General features: G+C 42.6%; 1 protein-coding gene across 3 annotated transcripts in view; it reads left to right on the plus strand.

Moving 5' to 3' along the window:
- The first annotated feature begins 14102 nt into the window (after window positions 1–14102).
- PARD3B (par-3 family cell polarity regulator beta) overlaps window positions 14103–27007 on the plus strand; it is a 426608-nt gene continuing 413703 nt past the window's right edge. For all 3 annotated transcript variants that reach the window (XM_054210091.1, XM_054210094.1, XM_054210092.1), the window contains exon 1: window positions 14103–14378. In XM_054210091.1, coding sequence (XP_054066066.1) covers window positions 14259–14378 — 120 coding nt within the window. In that variant the 5' untranslated portion in view covers window positions 14103–14258. The remainder of the gene's footprint in view (window positions 14379–27007) is intronic.

The following is a 27007-nucleotide window of genomic DNA, read 5'->3' on the forward strand; positions in this document are numbered from 1 at the left end:
AGGAGAGGAGGCAGAGGGTGTTGGTGGCATGGTGCAGGTGGCATCGCTTCAGACCCGACCTGCCCGTGGCCCAGGGCCCATCTCACACTTTGCCTTCATGAATAAGGAAATAAAACTGGGGGGCAGAGGGATACAAAGGTAATTTGGCTGCTGGAAGAAGCAGGTTTGATTCAAAACCCGATGTGCAGAGACTCTTTGAGTAGCAGCAGGGCATTGCAATGATAATGGCAGCTCTTGGGCTTACCCTTCTCTGTCGGCTTCTACCAGCCCCTGCCCACTAGCGGTGCTGGGATGCCTTCCCTTGCAACTACTGCAAACACCATTAAAACTTCTCCCCAAATTATTCCTAGGTTCCACAGTACCTTGTGAAAGCCCTAATCCTGCTGCTAAGCAGGGAGCTGTTCAGCCCCTTGCCAAAGGCACCCAGATCTTGCAGGAACAGTCTGTCATGTGACCATAAAATTAACTTCAGGGCAAAAATTGTAACTGCTGCAGGAAACTGTGGAAACAGACGAAAAATGAACTGTTAACCTTATAATGAAAAATCCATACTACAGAAATCACAGAGAAAAAGTGAAAGATTTCATGGGCCAGTTCCAGTAAAAATAAGAAATTTCACACTTCGTTGCATTAATTGAAAAGCATCTAAAGCCACCAATAACATTATTTCATCGTATTAATAATGATTATTCAGTGTTCAAAGTTATTTAATGACGAATCCAAATACAAACAAAATTAGTATGACCAGATCACAATCTATTATTAGAAATACGAATGAGCTGTTGAAACAGCAAGCAAAAGAAATCAGCATGTGTTTGTTTGTTTGTTTGCTTTTTTCCTTATGGAATTAGTGGGTGTATTTCATTCCCAAAGCCTAGCAGAGGGCAAAAAGAGCATTTTGCCATCCATTTAGTAGGAGTTCTGGAGGGGTGAGAAGCTGTTCTTAATGCCAACATGAAAACTTTCCCTCCGTGTTTGTAAATATGTGCACAGATAACAGCAAAGGATAGTGTGTGTAGGTTTTAACTGCTGAGTTTTGCGGGGTAGTGCTCTCATCACAGGGAGAAATCGCTGAGATTTTCAAGCCTCAAGGATAAACCAAATTTAGCTACTTTGGGGAAGTGGCAGATATGCACTGGTGCTTCCCAGACTTCGGCCAGGGTAGCTGGCTTTGAGGTTTCTGAAAACCAGGCTCCTCCCATGTGAGATTAAAAAAGAGAAACTAAGCAGCATGATGTTAATGGATAACATTAAACAATATTTGCTTAAATTGCCATGTCCCTTAATTACTGCTTGATTGTAACAAAACTAAATCACGTGTAAGATTTTATTTTGGATCCTTATTGATCTCTGCAATGTGTGTAAACATGTTGGGGCAAAATAATTACAGCTGAAAAATATTATTTATTATTAAACAGTGTGCCTTATTTTAGATATCAATATCATGGCCTCTGGCATTAGCTTTGCATTGACTAGAACCATAAGGGTTGTTTTTTCTGTTTTTTAAACAGATCCAGCACTGAGTAAATACTTAATGTTGTCTAAATAGATACAATCTTGGATTATTTTCTGAAAATCCCTTTGATTTTGCATGTAGTTAATAAGAACATTACTTGCACTTTACCCACAAATTTCAGATTCCCTTTTCTTGTCCTGATTAAATGATAGCAAAGGTAAAAATTTGTTTGCCTCAAATGTAACATTTAATAGAATGGATGTTAGGTTTTCTTTGTGGAGGATTGTTGTTCTGTTTTCTTTTTTTTTTATCCCTCTCTTCCCAAGTGTCTGGTTTTGGTCCTTTACCTCCTCTGCTGCGTGACAGCGCTTGAGCTGGCTGCCTTAAGCCTTGCAGAAGTTGACTTACAAGGTTTGTCCCCTGCAGACACGTGGTGAGGCAGCAGCATGGGATCATCTGCAAAGGAAGTTTTAGAAGAGTCCATGGCAAACCCGGTTCCCGTTTGAAGCCAGTGACTTCAATAGGAAATTATTTTCTTCCCCAGTGAAGGAAAGATCAGCTTCAGGAACAAGGGGGAAAGCTGTCAGTAGAAGTATTTATGTCTTGGATCTATTTATTTACAGCTGTGGGATTATGTAGCTGGATGTATTAGGTACTTCCTAGTCCTACGGGTGCAGTAACTCAAGAAAGCGCTGAATGTGCAGCTACAGATAGATGTCAGGCTATGGACTGGTGCCCAATAGGTCAGAAAAGTGAACTGTTTATTTAGGTCCCAAATAGTCCTCAGGTACCTACCAGATATGGCTGACCTTTCTCCTCTTTTTTCCATCCCTGTGCTTCGCTGAAGCCAACCACACTTACTAATTAGGAGAAATATAGTATTGCTGCGCAGCCATCCAATTAGTGAGGGGTTAATTTCTTATGTCGGGCTCAGAACCTTCAAAAATAGCATTCTTCCCGGCATGGCCAGGAGTCTGTGTTGCAGGTTTAAATCAAGCCCTGGGCATTGCACATCTGTTAAGCACAGCATAACCCCTGACGATGGGAAATTACACAGTGTCCCTACGCCCCTCACATCTTCCAAAAAACAGAGGGCTGTTCAGGAATGTGGCTGGCTTGGGTGGCCTCTTCAGCGTTGTCTGTACTAGCTGCCAGCTCATGCTGAAAGGCCTGGGAGAGGGGGAGGTGGGGTTAGGGTGGATGGAACCGAGGAGAGGCCGAGTGTAAATTGTCGAGTAGATGAGAAAGTTTGTCTTGCCTGCTAGCTCTGTGTTCACCCGGGAGGAGTCAGAGCTGGGTTCCCAGCAGGCACTAGTGGCAGGGAGAAGCCACAGCAGTAAGTGGCAGGCAGAGGAAACTCAGGGCACAGCGCCAGGCACTCGGAGAGGAGCTGGAAAATCTTTTCCTGTTTGCTGTGCAGCCAAGCATAGGCGGCCTGAGTTTGTTGCTGTAGCTGGTGGAAAGCTGAGAAATCCCTTAGGAGGAAGGGTGTGATAAAATGACTGAGGGTTTTACACAAAGGCTGGCAAGGTGTGACCAGAAGGCATATATTAATGAGAGGGAAGTTGAATTCTCGTCTGTTCTACCTGTGAATCCCCACTGAAGTCAGTCTGGGAAGGCCTAAATGACAGGAATATCTGAAAAATGCTTGCAGTTTAGCTATTGTCAAAAAGCTCTAAGAAGAATTTGAGTGGCTGAGGAGTTATGCAGTCTGAATATATATCACCAGAGAAAAATCCCATTAGAAGTAGATGAAACTACAGGAAGGTGATAGCTGGACTACAGAATAAAACCCTATTCAAAGCCTGATGTAATGTATTTTTCCACTGCAGGGCAGGAATGAAACTTTGAGCTATTCTTTAAAGACAGAAAGAAACTCCGGCCCTCAGGGCTGCAGTAGGAAAGATAGTTAAAAAAAGATCATTAAAGAAAAATCCGTCTTGAAGACTTTGATGTCTATTGATGCAAGGTGCTATTTGTTCTCCTACTGAAGACAGATCTGAAAGACTCGGCAATTACTAATAAATCACTTGCAATATTGAGCAATTACGAACAATGTAATCATAAAACAGTGCAATAACTAAATAATTATACACTTGTTAGGAGAATAGGTTATTTGGTACCTTGGAAAGAAAGAGGAAGGAGGAGAGAATACAAAAGACAGGATATTGGTTACCACACAAATAGCAACAAAACACACTTCGCAGCCAGAATGATGAGTAGTTGCACATGCTCGGGGCCAAATCCCAGCCCTAGAGAAAATCAAGCAAAAAAATTAATAGGAAAGTTGGTCTGTTATTCAAAACATTGCATATGAGGCCTGGAAAAGGCCTCTTCTGCCTACTGGCCAAGTTCCATCCAAAACCAGCCCTGAGAGCACCAACTGTCTCACTAGTACTTGTTTTATTACTCATCCTAATGATAATAGGTTGCCACCTCAAGTGGGGCCCCAGCTGAGGGTGAGGAGCTGAGAGGAGAGTACTGCACTGCAGTCGGAAAGGCATGTCCCTGCTGGTTACCGTGGCCCAGCTGGAGCCAGAGGAAGCAGATTCCCACACTTCAGAGGCAGCTCAAATCCCTGTTGATGCATGGAGGCCACCCTTTCCATACCTGGTAGTGAAGGGATTGGGAGTGCTTGGGCTATAGGAATTGTGCACTGGGGTGAAAAAACAAGGGGTCTGGGAGGAAAAATGGTGAATGGGAAGCTGAGGTTTCATCAGCAGAAACTGGTTATGGTGGTAGAGAGTGAAAACATTGCTGTTATTTAGATTTCCCCCTCAATGAATTTGGGATTATTCCAGAAACATCTGGAGAAAGCATCTGCATAAATGAATTGCTCCTTGGAAGGAAAGGTGTGTATCAGTTACCACAAGTCAGACCAATATGCCATTGGCTTGACTCACTGGTGTTCAGCCGTTGCCTTAGGTGTGAAAGCTGGAATACAGTCGAAAAGAATGAAGGTTTTGAAATACTGTTGGGAAATACTGTGAAGCGTTGTAGAAGCAGAAAGCACACTATGTACTCTATACACTAAAGAAAAATATCTGTTGTTGGGGAGACCAAGAAATCATAGCTGGAGGATTTTGGATATGTACAAGGATTAGGGACCATCTGGAAAAAGGATCATGTGAGGGAGCGTCCGTGGTAAAACATTAAAGGAAAGGCGGGGTGCTTAGCATGCCTGACCCAGATACCTTTTTAGGCACCATCTACATAAGCAGAGTACCATTTATGGAGCAGTCTAGAGACTCTGACGTTTCTGCAAAGCACAGTGCCATTCCTGGAGCATCAAGCAATCCTTTTCCATGGCTGTGGCAAAATATGAGGGGAAGGCAAATGGGAGTAGACTGGGACTACTAGGTGAGCCCAGACTCCAGTAACCAAGGGTTTATGCACCCTTCCTCTTCCTGAACAAAGGAGAGGAGGGAGGGCTCTGCTCTAATCCTCCTTCTGGCATCCATTTTAAGTAAATCCTTTGTGGTCAAGGGAGGGGAACAGCCACTTATACACCCTCCTCCTTCAGCTGCTGAAGGTAATGCAGCTGGCAGCATGCACACAGCATCTCTTTCCACTGAGTCCTCCCTCCTCCCGCCGTGTTGCTAGAGAGATTGATTTGTGATCTCAGGGACTGAAATTTCCTCTCTCTTTGAGTTCCCCCCCACAGCTGCTCTGGCCTGGGAGCCCATAGCTTTTCCACATTTAGAGCAAATCCTTCAGCTTTGGTGAATGAATGGCTAAAAACTGCTAGCATCTGTAGCTCATATTATTGGACAGTATAAAATAGTCTGGAAGGAAGAAAGGGAGAAGGCAAAAGTAAACAGAAAACTGAGAATTGGTGAGAATCTTTTTAAAAACTGCACCTTCAGCTGTGATATAAATGGTCTTCTAATGGATTTCATACTAAAACAGACGTTTAAAAATCACATATATTAATTAAAATCATATATTTTGGCCAGGTTACAGCAAATAGATTGATGTTGCTATTAGCGGCCACAAACAATGGCTGCAAACAGAACAACTAATGAAACCCAAAGTAAAAGAAATGAGTGCTAAAAGCTAGAAGTAAACAGAATGTGGAAATGACATACTATCAAATAGAAACCAGTGGTGGCCCTTGAAAACTTGCTTTTTTCTTGCAGATAATCAAAGGCCATATTATGCCTTTAGGCACAGCTTTGAGCAAGGAGAGATGAATAAATTGCATTGCTGCAGGAGTAGCCTTAGGGTGGGAAGAACAGAGAGTCAGTGTAACATCCCAGTTGCTCAGATCAGTCAGCAAATGTAGCACTCTGCTGTGCAGCAGCTGCTGGCCATCTTCAGGAGCTAGCAGTGCTCTCCTGAGGAAGGGTGACAGTGTCCAGCCTCATCAGCAGCAGGGCAAATCACTACTGCAAAGGTGTCACGTGGCATGAGAGCATCCCATGGACATGGGCTCTAAAACATATTTAACACACAATGCTCTGTTTCAGAACTAATTTGACAGACCCCAGGATCTTAACCTCAATCTCCTCAGTCAGTGGTGTGGTAAAAGGGCAGGACCTTCATTTTCTTCTCTAGCTCAAGACGAGAATTCCTCATGTACAACTGCTAAAGATTTTTGTCCAAAAATGCCAGTGAGGGAAAAGTTAAGCCTGACTGATTTTCAGGGCAGCCTATCTGCTTCTGCATAACCGCAATTTACCATATACCCTGTTTGTACATTGAGCTACCTGGAGATGTGCAGGATCACCATGGAGAGGTGGCTCAGACCAAATCCCAGGTGATAGTGCACAGCTGACATTATCACAGAGTTAGTAAAGAAACCTCCAGTTCGTAGTTTAGCCTTACTATGGAGAATCAGGGAGAGTCCAGGGCTGAGCAGGCTCTCTACCATCTCACTGCCTGGTAACATTCACTAACACAAGACATCTCTTCCACAAACTGCTGTGTCTTTCCATGCTGTTGCAGAGCAGAAGGGCAACTTGTTTCCTTCCTGGATGTCCTGGGGAAATATCCTGCTACCCTGGCACGGATGCTGATGCTGGCCAAGGTTCGCCACAGATGGAATAGGAATGAAACTCTGACGAAGTGATAAATGGGACCTCAGTGTTGGTCATGGACCAACCAAAATCACCCTTCATACAAAATGACGTTGAGATTGGAGTGAAGCAGACTTTAGCAGTCAAAGTGAAAACAACAGTGAGTAAGATTTTTTTGAGATATGTGAACAGAAATAAAAATGAAATCTGGGATTATATCCACCTATGCTTTTAAGATAGCCTCAAAAGGCTTTTCTTTCTCTCTCTGTCTGTAAGTCCTAGTGATTTTATCGCTAAGGTGTTTACATAACTTTGTGGCTGAGGACCATTTTAAAGGAATTTTTAAACATGTAACTTTTATACATAAATCTCCCCCGGTGGCTTTATTTAGATTTCCCTTCCCCGCTGGATTTCTCTGAACATACCTTTGGTTTTTTTGAGGGACTAATTTCTGCACCTGCCAAACTTTTAAGAATGTTAATATCCTTTGGACCTATTTAGACGGAGCCATCTCCTGCCCACACTGTAAACAGAGCTAGCTATCAACAGCTCTCATGCCTAATTAACAGTAAACAAATCATTATCCGATTGTGAGCAAAACATTCCTTTCCACACTGCAGGGTGGGGCTTGGCCCTCAGTGTTCAGCTCTTGTGCACTCAGCCTTTTCTTTCGTGGGCATGCTTATATTGACAGGTATACATGGGATCATAGAATCATAGACTGGTTAGAGTTGGAAGGGACCTTAAAGATCATCTAGTTCCAACCCCCTGGCCGTGGGCAGGGACACCTCCCACTAGACCAGGCTGCTCAAAGCCCCATTCAGCCTGGCCTTGAACACTTCCAGGGATGGGGCATCCACAACTTCCCTGGGCAACCTGTTCCAGTGTCTCACCAGCCTCACAGTAAAGAATTTCTTTCTAATATCTAATACAAATCTCCCCTCTTTCACTTTAAAACCATTACCCCTCGTCCTATCACTGCACTCCCTGATAAAGAGTCCCTCCCTATCTTTCCTGTAGGCCCCCTTTAGGTACTGGAAGGCTGCAATAAGGTCTTCCTGGAGCCTTCTCTTCTCCAGGCTGAACAACCCCAACTTTCTCTGCCTGTCCTCATGGCATAGGTGCTCCAGCCCTCTGATCAATTTCGCAGTCCTCCACTGGACTCATTCCAACAGGTCCATGGCCTTCTTGTGCTGAGGACTCCAGAGCTGCACGCAATACTCCAGAACGTGATGCCCATAGAACCTGGAAGGATGCAGAGATTGTTACTGCAGAGCTTGTTACAGCCATCCTGGCTGCCCCAGATGATGAAGGGGCTCTGCCAGCCCTCCCTTACCATTCCTGGAATGGCAGCCAGGAGAAGGGACCCTTTCTCATCTGAAGAGGGAAGGAGAGACGTGATTCCACCTAGACTAACTGAAACTGGATTTCTTCCATCTGGTTCCACGCTTTTATTTTGATATCACAAGGATATAGAACTGGCTATTCAAGCACACTCTTCTTTCAGATCCTTATAGAACATAGATATTAAAAAAATTTCTTCGTTGAGCTAAATCAATATAGTTATATGAGCAGAAAGAAGATCCAGGGTGAACTAACGATGACATCATGAATGGAAACTGAGAATTATCTTGCTTTGCAAGTCTATGTCACAATTCCTTTACGTATTATTTCAACTTTAAATTATGTTCAAATTAAACTTTTGCAAGAATCTGATTTTATATAGATTGTAAACAGGTTTTTTTATATTGTATTTTTTAAAATTCTACTGCAGTTCCCAAGAATGTTTGTTAGTTTGCTTTCCCTTTATTCACCAACATTGTACCACTGAGACTTGGCAGTGAAAGTGGTTTTATTGATTTTCATTATCCAAGCTGGGAGAAATGCAAAATATAAACAGCAGGAATTATGACCTTTTTTGCCTTTAGTAATTGAAGGGTTTGCTGGTAACAACATTCAGTAAGTAGCAAACACATATATTTTACTGCGTTAACAGGAAAAGTTTGAAAATCACAAATCAGACCTCCAGGGATTATGAGACTGATTTAAATTATGAAGTTTTTTATTTTCTTTTCATCTGGTTCAACTTTTATCCCCAAATCTATTCCAGTCTGAAGCCCAGGAACAAAACATACCTGTAATAATAACCTCTTAATGCTCTCTTAGGACTTTAGAGTTCAGGACTTACCTGAACTCAAATTGACTGTATTCCTTTTACATGGTTTACTAATGGTAGAAAAGAGGCTGAACCAATGGTGTTCTAAGAGCATCTTCTTTGGCAGCCCTGGCTACTGATGTCAAATAGTTAAATGCCTACTGGGTGATAGTGTAGGAAAGAGGCACTGCTCAGAGCCAAAAATTAAAGGTCAAAACTTGTGTTGTCTTGTTAGCAGTAAAACTAGGAAAAATTCCTTTGTGTTTTTAGGCAAGTTGCTTAACCAATCCATGTCTGCTGGCACAATACTTGCGAATTTTTACTGACATTTGCTGACTGTTTTGGGATCTTTAGATAAAGCCTCATAGATATAAAAGAAAAGTACTGATCATTGCAATTTCCAGTTATAACAGAGAGACTGTAAGAGCCATTCAACTTAGAAAAATATGAATTCAGAAGTCTTAAATTCTAGTCCTCTGGCTGACGCTGTGCTAATGCAGTACCACTGTGGGAAAGGCTGGGAGGGAGGGCAGGGATGCTAGTGGGGCTGCAGTGCTGGTACGGTGTCTGTACAGCAGGAGACTCCCAGCAGTACCAATGTGTCCTGGGTAAGGCACGGAGATGTGACCACGTTGCTGTCCTGCGAAACAGCACAGATGCGATGGAAGCCCTACACTTTTACACGGAGGGCTGATCTAGCACAAGTGATGATGGTGGTGTAAAGTGAACTTATCCCTGGTCAGCACCTCGTATTGTGGCTGTAGGGTTCGTCCGTTTTGGTGCTCAGGAGCTTGGGAACTGAGTGGATGGTCCTGACAGCCCACAGCCTGTGTGGAGAGGAGCCCGCGGGGACAGCAGACACGTCTGTTGTAGTGCAAAGCGACATGAAAAGTGCAATACATTAGCTAAGGCAGTTGTTTGGGCAAACAACTTATTGCGGTTTATGAAAGTGGAGGTCTTGTCCATTCCCCTTCCTGCTCCAGATGCATGGCCCTGCCCTCACCCTCCAGCCTCCTCTGGGATGTGTCAGACCCTTCCCTGAGAGGCCTTAGCTTGCCAAGAAAGCAGAAAACAATCCTTTGCTTTTTTCTGGATTAGTTTTCTACCAGACTGATGAGCTGAAATGGCTCATGGAGATATCCAAGAAACACCAGGTGGGAAAGGGCAATGGGAGGGGATGAAGAAAACAGCAGTGACAATGAGCTGTTAAATCTACTCATCCCCTCTCATGAAATTGATACATGAATGTTATGAATATTATCTCACGGATATGGATACGTATCTGTGTCTGAAACTCGTATAACTAGGCTGCCTGCCAAGCACTGTAAGCTGGTAGAAACCAAAAGAAAAAGGCTGCCGTCTTGCTGTGCCATACTGTCCCTTGGGCCAGCACAGGTTTTAAACCCTATTAAGGAACTGAGTTCTGATTTCTCCTGATTTTCTGGTTTCTGCAGAACTGATTTGGCTGAAAGCTAATCTGGCAAAAAAATTAATTTCTACAGCATCTCATTGCACAGACCCACAACGGTGCGTGCTGGCACACAAAAAGGAATGGATGGGAACAAACAGCTGGGGCAGGGAGGGAGCAGCAGTCCTCCTCTGGGGGGCAAAACCAGTTTATGCTGCTTACAGCATTAGCTGATAATCTTCTTAGAATGAAATATGGTTTAGATTTCCATAAAAGAACCAAGCAGGCAGCCCTTCTTCAATGCACAACAGTATAGTAAAAACAAGACCTCATTATAAGTCATTTTTAAAAGTTGTATTTTACTCTAAGTAAGTAAGTTAAAAGTGGGCATAAGGATGACATTGATGACCCAGTTCTTAGTTTTGTGTGCCCAACAAGAAGAGGTGTATGTGACTCGGCAGCTGCTTTGGGGTTTGGAAGTCTTCAGCTCCAAAGGTATTTTTTTTCCAGGAAAGTATTTTTTTTTGGTCATACTTCCTGATGATCCTGTGCAGGAGAAAATAATGTAGAGATCTGATAAATAAAAATTACCTTCAGCTCTCTTTCACCCTATTGCAACTCAGGCTGTAGTTTCTTAAGAAGAAGATTTTTTTATGGGAATTCCAGCTCAGCACTCCTGGTCCTCCCTCCCATACTTGGCTTCTCAGCCATGCCAATATGCCAGCTTTTCTTGCCACACTGCTCGCTGCCTTGGAGGAACTTACTTTTGGAAAAAAGTGCTGCGTCCTTCTTGCTCCCCACATCAAGAAGAAAAATATCATGGCCAGTTGTCTGGTAAAGCAAGGGGTTTCTTTTCAGAAAGATGTGCAGACTGAAGTCGCAGAGATAGTTACAGGTAAAACCTTGATACGTAGGTGTTAATTGTTACCAGCTGGCTTCAAAGACTTTCAGACTGTTTCAGTGTAAACAAACATGTAGTGCACCCAGAACACAATATTGTCTCATTTGCAACACCATACATAACGTTCAAACAAACACTAGCAGACAGTAAACACACTGGTGATTCCTCTGCAACCTTTCCTCCCTCCCCCTTGTTCATGTGTGATAATTAAATACAATCTCAGTTTCTGTAAGATACTTAGCAAGCCCATTTAAAGAAAAGCTTTTCTTTTCTTCATTTCTCAAATAACTTATAGGTCCTTATAGTGTAACCATAGGCAGTTTGGAACCTGTTGCTTATGCTTCAGGTATGGAGTTGTTGCCAAAATGGTTTAAATTTTTTCCAGATGTATCAGTTGGTCTAACACAAGACACTGTCTCTGTCAACAAGCTCCATCCAACCCCAGTTACAGCGCATATCACGTTTTCAGAATCTGAGAAAAAAAACCCCAACAATAAACCCCCTTGTTTTTTCCTGAATGTGTCAGACCTTGCTCATAAACAGAGCGAGAGGGGGAAAGGGTGGGAGAAACAGAGAGCAAGAGAAGCTTTTATGTTCACAGTCAATTATTAACCTAAAACCCCCTGTGCTCTGTAGCCTAAGCCATATAAGCACAGGGACTGGGGCTTCCCAACGGCATGTCAGCAGCTGAGATAGAGGAGTGCCTTGAATTCCCCTGCCTCCTGCTCCCACTAACTCGGCTCTGAGGCTGCTACATGGGACTGCTCCCCCTTGTCATTTTTCAAGAGCAAAAAGAAAGGCGTGAGGAGCTGTTGCCTCCCTGATTCAGGTACCCCTGCTGCTCTCTCCTTACAAACTCAGCTTACAGAATCGCTAGGAGTTATACCAAGACTTCCCTTTTTGCCCTCCTCGATTATTTTTCATGTGAATCATTTCCGTAGCCTAGCTGATCTGCTGGTCCCTCCAGCAGTTGGGAGGAATAATGATTTTGCGTGATGAATGCTTTATGGTGGTGCTGACCCACGAGAAACCAGGGCACTACCTGCCCTGGGAGTGTTTCTGGCGTGCTACCTGTGCTACCTTACCCATGGCGTTTCCTGAAGAAACAGAATATTCCTGTTCCTTTGCATTGCTGCTTTGCTCTGGAGGGGAAAAAAAATCATTTTTTTCTGTTTCAAAGCACATGGGATGCACATTTGTGCACTTGCACATGCACACACATGCACATGCCCAGGGAAAGCAGTTCTAAATATGGTTTAATAGATTATTTTCCTGTGACTTGCTCTGAAATGCTGCAGGCTGGTGGCAGACATGTCCGGATTTGGAAAGGAAAGGAGGAATTGTTTACTATTTCAGCAGTTCCACGCTCTGCCTGTGCCTGCTCCTAAGGAACCAGCATAAACTTTCCACTTGCTGGAGTTTATGTGGCTCTATCCCCATCTCATCCCCAAACTTCAGCATTCACATTAACTTCCAGCTTGGGCTGTTTTGGCACGCTTCTACAGCAACTGCTCTGGTACTGTCATTTGGTTATGTTATACAGCACAGGGTGTGGACTGCCTTTTTGAATGCTAATCTGAGTTGGTGGGGCATCTATTTTTACTGCAGCAATAGTCCCCTTGTTCTGTATGATGTCATATGGTGGTTTAGAGGTATTTTTATATTGCCTTTTCTTTGTTTTGTGGTGATTTTCAGTTGTACGCACCTCTGTGTGTAGATTGGTCTGTTAAGATTGTAATGGTATCAGGCTGTCTCATTTATTTGCACTATGCTGTATGTGACCTGGTGGTAGGGGGCACTATTTGCTATCACCTTGTGGGGCAAAATGTGCTTTGCAGAGTAGCGGGTGTTTGGAGAGTGCTGCAGAGCCTGACATCCCATCCAGCAGGTTGTGCGGCTTTGCCATACCACAAGTTGAAGGGAGTGGGCTGTAGCTGTATTGGGCTTTCTGTGTGTGCTGCTGTATGGTGCACATTAGATATGGTGCTTGGGAGTGCCTGCAAATTGCTGTGTGGTGTGGCAAAGTGTATGTCACATCATGTCACTGTCTCGGTAGGTCACGGGTGGGCAGCGCATTGCTGTGCACATGGGTATGTTTCACCGCTTGGCAGGGCAAGGGCTGTGCTGTGGCCCTGGTCATCCCACCGTGCTGCAGGTTTCTGTGCGTTGCTTCTGCTGAGCTGTATCTTGTGTGGCAAAGGGCCTGCTCCGTGTGTGCGTGCCCTGTGCCCACAGCGAGACAACCCCGCGCTGTGGGGAAGGACTCTTCATCAGGGAGTGGAGTGATAGGACAAGGGATAATGGTTTCAAACTGAAAGAGCATAGATTTAGATTAGATATTAGGAAGAAATTCTTTACTGTGAGGGTGGTGAGGCACTGGAATAGGTTGTCCAGAGAAGCTGTGGATGCCCCATCCCTGGGGGTGTTCAAGGCCAGGCTGGATGGGGCTTTGAGCAGCCTGGTCTAGTGGGAGGTGTCCCTGCCCAGGGCAGGGGGTTGGAACTGGATGATCTTGAAGGTCCCTTCCAACTCTAACCAGTCTATGATTCTATGGTTCTATGTGCAGGAGCACCGCTGCACTGGCAGGGAGGGCTGTTAGGCCTGTTAGGGCACGCCAGAGTGTCATTTCCTCGCAGAGCCACGCGTTACAGCATGATGCCCCCGTAACGGGCTCTCACAAGTCAGCATTTCACGCGAGGACTGGGCAGAGTGCAGCTGCGTGGGTGCTGCTGCGTGGGTGCAGTCTGTGTGCCCAGCTCTGCACGGCGCGGGGGGTGCGGCGGGCACCCCTCCACTGCCTGCGCAGGGAGGCCGGAGAACTGCCCCGCTTCGCACGCCGTGGGCCAGGCGGAACAGCGTGCCCCGCGGCGGGCTGACCCACGGGGCGCCGCGGCCCCTTTAAGCCCGGCGCGGCACGGCCTGCCCTGCTCTGCTGTGCCCCGGCTGAGCGGCACCGCCGCCCCCGGCCTCGCCGTCGCCGTACGGGGCCGCCCCGCCCGGCCCGGCCCGGCCCGCGCCTCCCCGGAGAGCCGGGCGGGGAGGGGCGGGCACAGCGGCCCGCCGCGGCGGAAGGAGGCCGCCGGCCGCGGCCTCGCTCCCGGCGCTGCCCGCGCGCGCTGAGGCGCAGCCCCCGGGGCTTCCGCGCGCACCTGCCGGCCCGCCCCCGCCGCGCTGCGGGGCTGGGGACAGGCACCTGCCGGCGCCGCCGGGGCCTCCCGCACCTGCTCCGCACCCCCGCGCACCGCCGGCCGGGCCGGGCAGGGCCGCGCGGCGGCGGCGGTCGCCGTTTCTCGGCGGGCAGGGTATGGCGGTCCGGTGAGATGAAAGTGACCGTGTGCTTCGGGCGGACGGGGATCGTGGTGCCCTGCAAGGACGGGCAGCTCCGCGTGCGGGACCTGACCCAGCAGGCCCTGCAGCGGTACCGCAAGGCCCAGGAGAAGGTGAGGGCGCGGGCACGCGCCTGCCTGCCCGGGGGGGCCGGGCCGGGGGCCGTTGTGCGGAGCCGGCCTGGGGGGCGAGGGGGGCCGGGACCGGGGGGACGGCCGGCCGGAGCGAGGGGGCGGGTAACGGCCGGCGCGAGAGGGGCGGTGGGTAACGGCCGGCGCGAGGGGTGGCCTGGGGGAAGGCCCGGGGGTCGGTTAGCGGCCGGCGGCGCGGGGGGGGCGGGCTGGCCGGGCCCCGCGGCCGTGGTGCCCACGGGGCATGGTCGTGGTGGCGCCCGTCCCGCGTGAGCCCGTGTTGTGAATCCCCCCCCGCCAGATACTTTGTGTGAACAGCTGATGCTGGCGGGCTGGGAGCGTGTTCTGCTCAGTTAACGAGCTAGCAGGGCTTATTTTACATGTTTTAAGGTTTCTGACGTTATCGCTGTGCATGTTGACTAACAAACTTGATACAGACACAAACATAACTTAAGTTATTGCCATTAAAGCTTGTGTTTTCTGGCATCAGCTGCTCTGTGTGGTGCTATCTGCAGGGCTAGATGACTTCCTTTGCATGAAAGGAGCTTGAGTTTTTCTTAGGTTGTACCTAATTGAGCATAAAAATACTTTTTTCTTTTTCATCCAAGAGGCAGGTGCTGAAAGCTAATGGGATACTGTTTAATACTGATGAAAGGCCTCGTGTTGCAAATACTGCTTTTTGAAAGACATGCCAGTTACAAGCCCTGAATTAAGGGCTTGGAGAATTGTCCATCCTCCTAAGACATCTGAATAAAAAGTACAGCTAATGGCTTATGGGATCTATTTTGTGCCCTGTGCTGGCTTCTTCTATGCCCAATCAATTGTTTAATATCTTGACGGCTAAACTGGAAGTAAAATTCTTGTTCTTGCAGGTTTATTTTGAGAGAAACTTGCTACTGATACGTTAAATCCATCATGACTAGCTGAGACTGCTCTGTGGTAGAGATTATAGTGGTCACCTTGTCAGTCTTTCTGAGCAAGTGCAGTGCTTTAACCTGCCTTAAGATACATAGAACTTGACAAATATTTAGCATGAAAAATCTTTTTCCTAATGAATATTGTGTGTGTGTAATAACTGCAAAATGTCTATAGAATTCTTGGTGGTGTTACAGCCAACAGTCAGTGAGATCTTTTGCGCTGAAGTATGGTTCAGAGTACTAAAATAGGCATATGGTGTCTGTTCCAGAGCGAAGTTTATCAGAAACAGAATTACTTTCAGCTGAGTTGAACTAAGAAATTTAAAATTTGATTTCACCTTTGATTTGTGCTTGTGATGACATCGGAATTAATCTCATGCTGATGGCTGGAAGGTGGCCTACAAAGCTTTTGTATAAATACTTCAAATGCCTTTCCTTCTCTCTCTTTGTTTTTTAAATTCCTTTAGAAAGGAGTAGAAGGGTGTCTGCCTTTCTAGTTAAGGCCTTGACTGTTCTAGAATTTTCAATAAGCAATTTATAGGAGAGAAATTGCAACAACTTGAGAAAGGTTCAGATAAATGCCAGACACTTAAGATGTACTGTGGTCCAATTAGTTTCTCATGATTTTGTACCCAATTTGCTAGTTGGGTAATATTTAAAGAAAATTATTTTTATGCTAAGCATTGATCTCCTGTGCCCCCTTCAGTGTGAGGTCAAAATCATCCAGCCTTCTCTATTGGACAGCCAGAGGCCAGAGTTCACGTTTCTGACCTTGTTGTGTTTCTTTTTTCTGGCTATTTCCTTATAGAAGTCTTGAGTTCTGTATTCTGCATCATGGGTGGACAAAGTGGACACAGGCCAGTTTGTCCAGAAATTGGTGTTCCCCTCAAGTAATGGTGATTCAGAGCTTGTACAAGGACATGTAAAGAGGCAGGGTGGGGGAAGCAACCTAAGGACGTGAAAAGTACAGAACAGGTTTTCATTCAAGTCACTAGAAGTTTTATGACTTCTGCGCCTGTTCTCTGCTCTCTCCCCTGTTCACTGTAAATTTAAACAGTTCTCTTGCAGTCCCTTGATAAGTTCATTTTTGATCTAGGTGATTTGCAGTGGAACTAACCAAAAAGATAAACAGATAAATTTCCTCTTATCTTGTCAAGCATCATTTGGAGTTAGTGTTCTTTCCTGAGGGAAAATTTGGGGTTGGTAAAAGAGATCATAAGAAGTCACAAACAATTAATTTTATTACCTTGTGGAGGGTTTTTTTCCAACTTAACATGGATGGGGCGGGTGTTTTGCCATTGTCCTTCTATTGGCTCTTTCCAAAATTAACTTTCTTCACAAAAATGTAGAATCTTATAGAGAATGGGATTATCTCAAGATAATCAGCAGCTAAAATCTGCTGTGAGGTGTGGGCACGTAAACAGGTTTATGTTAAAGATAACTGAAGATTTGTTTTTCTTTTCAAAATATTTAGAATGCTTGGAATACTTCCTGTGGCGGAATGCTGCTGTTTCTGTTGGCATGTTAAGTGTTCTTTATCTAATTTTTTTTGAAGTGTTAAAATCTTCTAAAAGAACAAAGTGGAAAATGGTATTGTTAAAGTGCCTAAAGTATTTGGAGAAGGAAGGAAGATTGCTACAAGGAATATCTTTCATAGTTGCAGAATGGAAAAAGAAAAAGGTAACTAGGATACAAGCTTTGGGAAATTTTTATTAGTTATGGTACTGTCAAATACCACAAAAATGTGTGTGAGAGGCTCTGTACTTTGGGGATTGTTCTGGAAGCCTAGTTTTGCTTTTATACTGCGGTCACTTGACTGGTAAAGGGTAGTATATGAGATTAGCATATTACCTCTTGTATATTGTAAAATATTTCAATTCCTATGTATAAAATAGCAATAATGTTAATTGGTTTAAAGTACTCAGTACTTTATACATGTAATGAAAGGAAAGTTCATGCAGTAAATGACTGAGTCATTACTGTGAGACTTCTGGTAAAAAGCTGAGAATTCTGCAGGCAGTTGCTTAATGTAGCCTGCTGCGTTTTTGTAGCAAGTTTGATTTGGTTTTTTGGCTGGGCCATATTGGCAAGGTTTGGTCATGAAGGCCCAATTCCTTCGTTAACTAAACCAGAATACTGGGTTGTTGTTTCAGCTGAAAAATCGGAGGGTGATTATTTTTGATGCTACTGAGCTTAGCAGTGGGTTTTAGGGGTACTGTTTGCAGTTAGGAATGGGCAGATCTTGTCTGTTTCACTGGAGGAAACAAGTAACACTCTGGACTTAAGAACAATTCTCTGTATTACAGTATCAACTAAGATTTTGCTGCTCTGAGATTTCATTATGTGAGTGGTCTTAGATGTTTAAGAAAGAGTTTTGTTGATCAGCTGCTTTGTGAGAATTGTAAATGAATTGTCAGGGAAGTGACTGTCCTCTTGGAAAGTGACTTGTGTTTCAGTGAAATGAAGCTTGGTGGAACTTTTTTTTCTGACTCAGGATCTGCTTTTGTTGCTGTTTAGCAATGTGTGTGTTAAGGCTTCCTGCTGATGGGTAGATACTGTAGGATTAATGATTCTTTATTGTCAGCCCAGTCCCTTAGTATTTCTTGTAACTTGGTATTTTTGGTACCTTGGGGAGCACTTGCATGTTATCTGTTGTATTTAGGATTCTTGGCTTGAGTGAGAGCAGATGTTCTGCAAAATACTTGGGTTGCTGTGCCTGTTGTTACTGTGTTTGCACCTCTGTGGCTGTAAGACATGGTCCTTGGATGCAAGACCACGTACCTCATTGATTGTTTTCCAGAGAATTGAGAGACCTTTTGTTTGGGTTTGTTTGTGGGGTTTTTTTTTTTTGCCCGGAGTATGTGGGTGAGAGAAGGAGAAAGAGGGGTTCTGGGTCAGCACTGAAGGGTCTCATATACTCTTGTGGTGTCTGGGTCTGCGTGGTTCCATTGAAAGCAATTCCTCAATCCATACAGGGCTAAATGCATTCAAACTAAAAGCACCATTGTGCTTATACTTCTCCCCTTTGAAATGCCGCTTCCTCTAAGTAGGATGCCATACTCAAATTACCAGCTTTGTAGTGAAGCTCTTGGTTCAGCTGGAGATGCTAGTTTGCTAACTTGAAGGCCTTTAATGCTATTGGTACAGAAAGTGATATACGGCTGGGGAAAAGAATGACTATGAGACTAGCAAGTGAAATCCACAGTGACTTTTCTTTAAGCTGCAGTGAAACTTTTCCCAGGAAAAAAAGTATAAAACCATCGTGCTCCTCCAGATGTTCTTTATCTTACTGGAGGAGGCAGAGATGGGGAAGTGGTGTTTATTGTCTGTGTATCAATTTGCTCACATTTGCATGCATGGCTCTTACCTAAACGAGTTGCTTGGAATGTCTGCTTTGGCTGGCTGAAGTCTTGTTCATAGAAGCCAGTTGAATGGGTGGGATATGGAAGCCATGTAGTAAAATTAATAAGCGCTACAATTTGTAGTTTAAATATCAGTTTAAAATTTGTCATTTTAAGTAGTTAAATTATTGAGAGGCTCACTTTGGGAATGCTGATACAGACAAATGTTAGTTGAACTATCTTACAGGGACTTGATCCCCAGTTGTTGAGGGCATCAGAGTGTGTTTCCAGTGATGAGAATGTACAGAAGCCAGCAGTTGATTCTGGTATGGTAATTTTAGTTGGCAGTCAGACTGAGTAGGAAGCAATAATACAGCTACTAAGTTCATTCAAGAATGGTGCATTTTTGCTTACAGTGAAAATAGTGGGTTATTTGGGTTGTATTGGTGATCTTCCCCAAATTAGCTGCATTTAAAGAACTAATGCTGCACACTGACTGTCTGTATCAGTTGCTGATTTCTACTAATAAAATACCTTTCCCCTTTCTTTCTGTTCTTGCTTGCCCCACAACGTGACAATTAATTTTCTGGAATTACATGTTGCTGTTGTAAATCAGCCATCAGGCAGGAGTACTGAATGTTCTTGTATTTTCTCTAAAAACATTGCGGGTAGGGAAAATGACAATTCATTTTGACTCCAAACTCTGTGCTTACAAAAAATGTTTGCAGAAACGTAACATATTTCTTCAGAAGATATATATGGAAAGTTTTGAAAGAAATCCTTTGTTATGAATATTTTTCTGTTTTGGACAAATTGAAGGTATTTAGTTCTTTATAAAGACAAAGTAATACAGTTGTATTTATGTGGCACTTTTGTCTTGGACCCGGTCTCTACGTTGTTTTTTTTGTTTGTTTTTCTATCCCAGTTTGTCTTAGAAAATTTATTTTATTTTATGCTCTAACAGGGATGGGATTAATCTATAATCTTTGTTTTACCAAAACAATTCTAAGCTCTGTTTTTAAGTACTTTTTTGCTAGGAAATGTTTCAACCATTAATTCCCATATTTGTCTTAGTGTTGCTCAATCAGCTACAGTGTGTTAGCGAGCTTTTACGTTGTCTTGGAAACTGACGTATTTCAATAAACAGCTTAATTATCACTTCTGCATTCAGCCTTCAGGTTTGTCCACTATGATATCATACTAAAAAAGGACGATATAACTTGATACACTGCTTTGTCGTTGCTGTTGTATGAGTTTATGGGTAACTGTCCCATATATGTATGTAGGAAGACAGGCCACGTAAGTAGGGGAAGTAAAGAAAAAGGAAGTTATGTTTCGAACAGGTGTTTATAATCCAAACGAAATCTGCTATTGGATGTAGTCAGACTTGTCATAGAAAATGCCTCATAGGACATTACGTACTTATGTAACCTGAAAAAAAAAAATCTTCGGACCTCTTCCTTCTTTTTAAGAAGCAGACTACTGCCCTGTAACTTGAACTTCTGGATGAATATTAAGTTACCTGATATTAATGTATTTCAGGGGAGCTTAGTTGAAGGGTACAGCTGGATAAAATTGGTGAAAATACAGTAGGCAAAATGAGAATAAATCATCCTGGAAATACTGCAGGTTAGACTTCAGTGTATGTGATAATACAGAGTTTTCATTTTTGTCTCCCAGAGCATATTTATCAAGTTCCAAATACTATTCTGTTGTTATTACTTGAGAAACAGCAAAGATTTTGTAATAAGCGAGTGTTAAAACAGTCATAGAAGGAAGCCATTGAAGAGTAGTACAGAGTTCTCAGTAGTGACTGCTTCCTATTCCTCTTTGCCCAGTTGAAGATGAACTCCTAGTAGTCTTGTATGAATTTGTGAAGAAATTTAAACCCCAAATGGTATTTTTTGTGGATTTGTTTCCAACTTGGGAAGCACCATGTAGTATGGTAGTCTAAATGTTTAAAAAAAAATTCTTTGACATAGGATGGAACCAGGTGGTGCTTTCTCTTGCTGCATAAACTGCAGCTTTAATCTTTTTTCCCTAAGTATTTGAAAATAGAGGGTTGTGTTCTATTGGTATTTTCTTAAAAACTTTTTTTTGTTTTTAACAGATACAATTATTTGGGATTAATGGTTCATGTTATCTGGCTATACTTTCCTCCTGACTGGTTCAGTGTGATAGGTCAGTTGAATCGCACCATACTGTGCAGAGTCTTGCATCGTGCTACTGAAGCAGCAGATTTCCTCCCCCATTGAGCAGAACATTCTTTAGGCTTTCCTAATGATGCTAATGTCATAACTGCAGCTTTCCTGGGCGTGAAGACCTATTGCTTCATTACTGAAAACTCCCTCTAGCCCCCTATTAAGATGCCTGTGTTTCATCCTTAATGAATATAACCACGCTAAAGGTCTTGAGCAATTAGTATTGTTGAAAACGGATTCTGCTTTGTATTTTTATATTTCATTCTTGAGTCTTGCTTATGCATAAAGATGTACCCATTTTATGTCAGGGACCTGACTAAACAGAAATGACATGTGAACGACTTGTTGATAGAAACAGACTTCTGAATTCCGCTGACCAGATAGTGCCCTAGAGAAATTTGTATACTGTTGAAGCTGCTTCATATGAAAAAATTTGGAAAATGAGCATGTTACAAGAACTTTTGGAAAAAAAGTCTATGTAGTACTTGCGTAGTATCTTCCTTATTGATAAAAGCATTTTTTGTTCCCATCAGGTTATATGTTGTTATGGTAATTATGTAGGTCTTATCAGTACTTTATTTCTTACATAGGATTTCTTCAATAATTTATTTGTAAAGAAAACTTTGTGTTATAAGAAATTACTGATTGTACTGGATAGGACTTTTTTTGGACCATTATCCTCACTTTAAAGAGGAAATGTGTAAGACTTGATTCTGTAAATGTTTTTTCTTATGCCTAGTGACTGCGCTATAGACACCTCCATTAAGTGAGTGGTTGTAATGTCTTAATGTCACCAAGATCTGTCTTACTTTCCAGTGTAAACCTGTAATTTTTATGCCACCAGTACATCCATTCAGAACTGATGGTTTGCTTTGTTGTGGCAGGTGCCACAGCACTACGCCAGTGCGCTGATTTGCTCTTGGGAATGCTCCTGAATTGGGAGGTTTAGACAAGTTGCTTGTTGGTTTCATCGGAATACACTGGCAGCATTTATTGCCACAGCGAGAGCCCCTTGCTTCAATGCTTTTCTTTATTGGTTGTTACATGTATGAAAAAGAAAACTGCAGAATGTTTGAATAAACATGCTTCTTACAGCTGGTGATAAGGATACCGTTTGTATGAATGGTAGATATGGAGGAAGATGAACAATTGTAGCGTAACAAAGACTGGTATTTGGAATTGCAGAATTCAGTCTGATGGGTAGAGACTAACAGCTGGCTCTGGGCTCTTTTTTTTCTGGCTAGGGATTCGACCTCAAAGATGAGGCTCCATTGAGCCAAATAGTTTTGCAGTACAGCGTGTGTGATAGTATGTTTTCCAGATTCCCAACCAAATACTAGCTATTGGTGAATCTTAATGTGCACCCTCCCTATTATTTCCCTATACAAAAATGCAGTAATTTCTCAATCAGTAGAAGAAAATGGAGTGCTTAGTCTAAAGGAGAACTTGATACAATCCAAAGAAGTTCCGAGACCTGCATTCCTGGAAGATCTGTGGTGGTGTTTTTTCTTTTATTTTTTTTGCCTAATCAGCTACTCTGTTCATCTCTCTTCCCTAAAACCTTAGGAGACCTTCACATTGTTATAGAAGATACTATCTCATTCTTATCAATCCATCAACAGCTGAGCTGATCTTTATTGGCAAACCTGCATATCTAAGTTACAGATCTTCTGAGACGAGAAAAATTTACTTGATCTAATCATCTCCTGTTTCTTTTAATTTGGTGTCAACTAAGAGTAGTTCCAGCTCCAAAGAGGTTAGAATCCAACATGTCACTATTTGGACCTTTGAAGGAGAGACAAGTCATAAATCCTGATGGGTTAATCCTCTGTATATGGTGGATTTGTCCTGTGTCTGAACTCAGGAATGGACCTTGAGAATCCTCCTGTAGACCATCCTACAGTTGAGGATTATTTCTTTTAATTCGTACATGGATTTATGCCTTCCCATTACCTGTGAAAGGTGGTGGTAAAGTAGTTAGTGTTTTTAGGGTTTTCACATTTCCCTGAAAGCTACCATTAGAACATTCTACCCTTCCAGTAAATAGATGGGTAATCTTTAGCTGCTGCAGAAGGTGACTGGTTGAAAAGATGCCTGTACCTGCTCTGCAACTGTTCTCTTGGCTGGTGTGTCTGTGGGGCAGGTTGACTTAAATTAAATGCATCTTTATAAATTTTGGTGACGTTCATATAGAGGTAGCTCCTTTTTTATGCTCTCCTCAAACTAGAAGTTTTGAGAGCATGTAGTGTTTCCTAGTCTTTTTTCGTTTTCTCTTTTTGTTAGTCTTGCAGTGCTGGATGTGATTAATGGTGATAAGGTCAGAATTTCATGTAGAAGGTTTGGAATACAATTCTACCATTTTTCTATGTTTTAAGGGGTCTAACTACCACTGAATGTAGGTACCATTCACTTCAGTTCCTGTAGGTCAGGCTTTTTTTTTTTTTTTGTTGAATGCAATTCTTAGTGGCACAGTTTGCCTGCTGTGACCTTTGCCTAAACTGACTATGATAATTTTTTTAATAATCTCCTGTGATCATTTGGTGATGAAGTTGATGGATAGTATTTTGAGCATTACGAAGTTTTCCACTAACATTCTCTGCTTGCCAGTTTTGTTTCTGAGCGCAAGCCAGAAAGTGAAACCAGATTGCAAACTTAAGGTTTAAGACTTGTTGTTAGTGAAAGTGTTGGCTATAGACTGATTTGGATACAGACCTTTTGTAAGTGATGGGTTTTATGAATAGGGAAGATAGCATGTGACCTGGAGCTCTACGTAACTAACATCTTCCTCCATAGCTTGTGAGAATTCCATGTGCTGTCTAACCTTGCAACTCCTGCCTAGAGGTCAGTTGCAGAATCTTTCCTGTGGATCCCTGGTTGAGCGGCTATTGAAGCTCTCGTCTGCCAGCTGTAACCTTTTCTATAAGGCTTTCTTAACTAGGTCAGTAAGGATTTTGATGGAGGGTCCTCATCTCAGAATTTTGTTGGACTTATTCAAGGAGCTAAACACCACAAAGCTGGGACAGAAATACAGTAGTGCGGAAGTAGGGGAAGCACTAAACAAGGCTACTTGTGCAGTGTGTCTGTAGCTCTTCTAAAAATAGAAATAATTCAGGAGTTGAATCTGATCAAGGTGAGGTTGCCAATTTGCAGCCGTCTAAACCTTGAAAGGCGTAGTCATACCTTTTCTCTTTCACGGATAGTAAGGCCTATGCACCTGTCTCATGAAAACTGTTCCTCAGTCTATCCAGGACAAATCCAAGTGGGTAACTTCCTTTGTTGATCCTCTGACCTGTGTCATACTTTGTCATCAGTGAACTGGATGATCTTACTGCATCTCATATGTATGTTTTTTTTTTTTAACTGAAACAAGCTTCTGCTTTTAAAATAAATGATCTTGAAGTCTTCCATTCAGTACTTAAGTTATTTCTTTAAAGAAGTTCTTACTAATTATCTTGCTTTTTACTTGACCTGTTTGTCAGTCTACATGAAAGCCTGCATGGAAACCAGAAGTCATACAGGAAGTTTTTTTGCTGAGTAAGGATTATTGTTATTATTGCATCAATCAAATGTCTGTACATTTGAATGCTATGAAAATGCAGGTTACCTCGAAACCACATTCCTTCCACTGACACTGAGTTAAAAAGTTGTTGGCTATAACAATGATTTTCTGTTACAGTATAACGTTGTTGTTTGTTTTTTTTTCTAATAAATACAATAATTGGCTACAGTAAGGAGTTGTCTTGGATTATTTTTACAAGCTGGTTTATTTCATCCTGAGTAAGGACCTCTGAATTTGGGGAAATATGTGATGTGCTCCAGTGTGCCAAATACGTGGCATACTTCGCTTTAACTCATTGAATTCAATTGTATTTTCTTTAGGTTACTCACTCTAAGATTCTCTATAGAAATTGTCTTTTCCTCTAGGCTGTCCCACCTCCCCCTTCCCATTTTGTAGGATAGGTTACAACAGTATACTAACATAAAATTTACTTTATTGGCATATTTTTCAGAAGTCTGTTTCTAGCAGTAGCCTTATTTAACAAAGATGGCCTATGTTTTTTTTTTCAGTTGATGTTGGAAATTTGGCTGTCATCTCCAGCTTCTGACATCTCAACCTGTTGTTTGTCTGCCCAAAGAATAGAAGACTGGAAAGGGGATTTCTCCCTTGAATTGAATCTTATGTCTTGTGTGGGGTAGAAAGAGTTGCTGAAGCTTTTGAAGGAGTGAAGGGAGCTAACAGGCTCAGCTCCCACAGAATTAGGCTCATTTGAAAAACCTAGCTGCTGCCAATTCACAATTATTTTTCCCCTGCTGGCTGTAACGAGTGTATTCTGAACAAATGTTTCAGGAGTTCCTGGCATTATAAGCTACAAAAAAAAAACTCCCCGAGGAGATGGAAACCTGAAATAGTTGTGTTGAGCAACAAAAAGGAGAGGCTTCATTGACTTTTTGATATTGTGCATAGAGAAAGACCGATATTTGTGTAGTAGTAGTCATGATTCGGGTATTGTTTAGACTGCTGTGAAAAAGGAATTTAAATTATTTTTTTTTTAAAAAAGTATATATTTCTGTCTGGGGAAAAATATAATCTAACAGTAGGGTCTGTCTTGTCAATGATAAATGATGACTCCTCTATGTTAGGCAAGAAGATTAGCACTTGAAAATCCGGAGTCGTCCTCTATGTTAATGTTTTAGCAGCAGTTATCTGGATAGCTCTCATTCAGCTGCTGACTGATGGGAGATACTAACTGTACCTGAAATACCCTCATAGAAACCACTCCACTGGCTTTACAGATAGCAAAATTAAGAATTAATTTTTGCTCGAAATACTCAACATAATTCAGAAATGCTTGAAAGAACACTTGTGGCCTGTGCCTTTTAAATATACTACTTCTGAGGGATTTTTCCTCCGTATGATTGCTATTGTATTCAATCCACTTATTTTTCAAAACTGTCAACAGAAAAAAAACCTGCTCTAAACTCTTACCCTTTTCACATACTTCCACTTGAAGTAAGATGGATCAGATGGGAGTACGCCAGTGTTGACCCCTTAATCCTTGAGTCTGGAAAAATGTTGATTTGGCCATCTTTCATTTAAATTAGATTTTGTGTGTTGTGGAGGAGTAATTGCAGCAAGTCAGAAACTGAAAGGAGTAGACGACTTGCATGCAGTGTGCTTTTTCTTATTAGACCTTTCATGTAGTATTGAAAATGTAGTGCTAAAGTTGGACTGTGTAATCCTCCTCCTCATTCTCTTTGTCCCAGGTCTCTGCTAGCTGTAGTTGCAATGTGATGTTTTTGTTTGTTTTGCTGCAGCAGCGTTTACTACCATTTGACTCTGAATAGAGGATGAATACCTCCTTTGGTTGTGGTATTTTTTTTATATATATATCATTAATTTTGCATTTATGTATGTTGCCATCATATTGTTTCTGGTTTGGAAGAACAAAATGTATATTCATTGCTATCATAATTTTATTAAATAAGGCATATTCAAAGACAGTAGGACAACACTAGGCAGGTCTTTTTGGTAACTTCAGATGTTACATTTGAAACATACATCTGTCAGTGTACACACATTGTTTTTCTTGGTATGATACAACTGTCTTTTGAATTCGGTGAAAGTGGAGGAGTCTGGCTTATTGTTCATATTGCGGTTCATTAATGGCTGTAGATATGAAATGAGCATCTTACTAAATGGAAGTCTTGGTCAACCTCTGACTCTTGCCTTAAAGGTTTGAGAATAGACAATATGAAAAAAATACCAGCTTCTTTCCAGATGGCTGAATGCTTGATGTCTCTTTATGTTTAGCTGTCATTCAGATGTGAATGGTGTGGTGATTATAAGTGTCTTCCATTTTTCTGGTTTGAAATGATCCCTTTTATGCATTGTGTGTTTAGAGATTAACTGTTTGGTTTATCAATAGGGATTTTAAAGAAAAAAAACCAAAACACCCAACTTGATGGTATAGCAAAATCCGGGATGTTAGTGTTAGTAAGTGGACTTGACAGTGCATGTCTTAGCTCCCTGTACTGTGTTGCACAGTAGTTGTTTTGAAATAGGTTGTAGTGGACTATTAACATTCTGCAAAATGTTATTTCAATTTTGAAACATCTTGTGCATGATAAATTTCATACTACTGTTTTTTGTT

Source organism: Rissa tridactyla, chromosome 7, assembly GCF_028500815.1.
Source record: "Rissa tridactyla isolate bRisTri1 chromosome 7, bRisTri1.patW.cur.20221130, whole genome shotgun sequence".
Taxonomy (NCBI): Eukaryota; Metazoa; Chordata; class Aves; order Charadriiformes; family Laridae; genus Rissa; species Rissa tridactyla.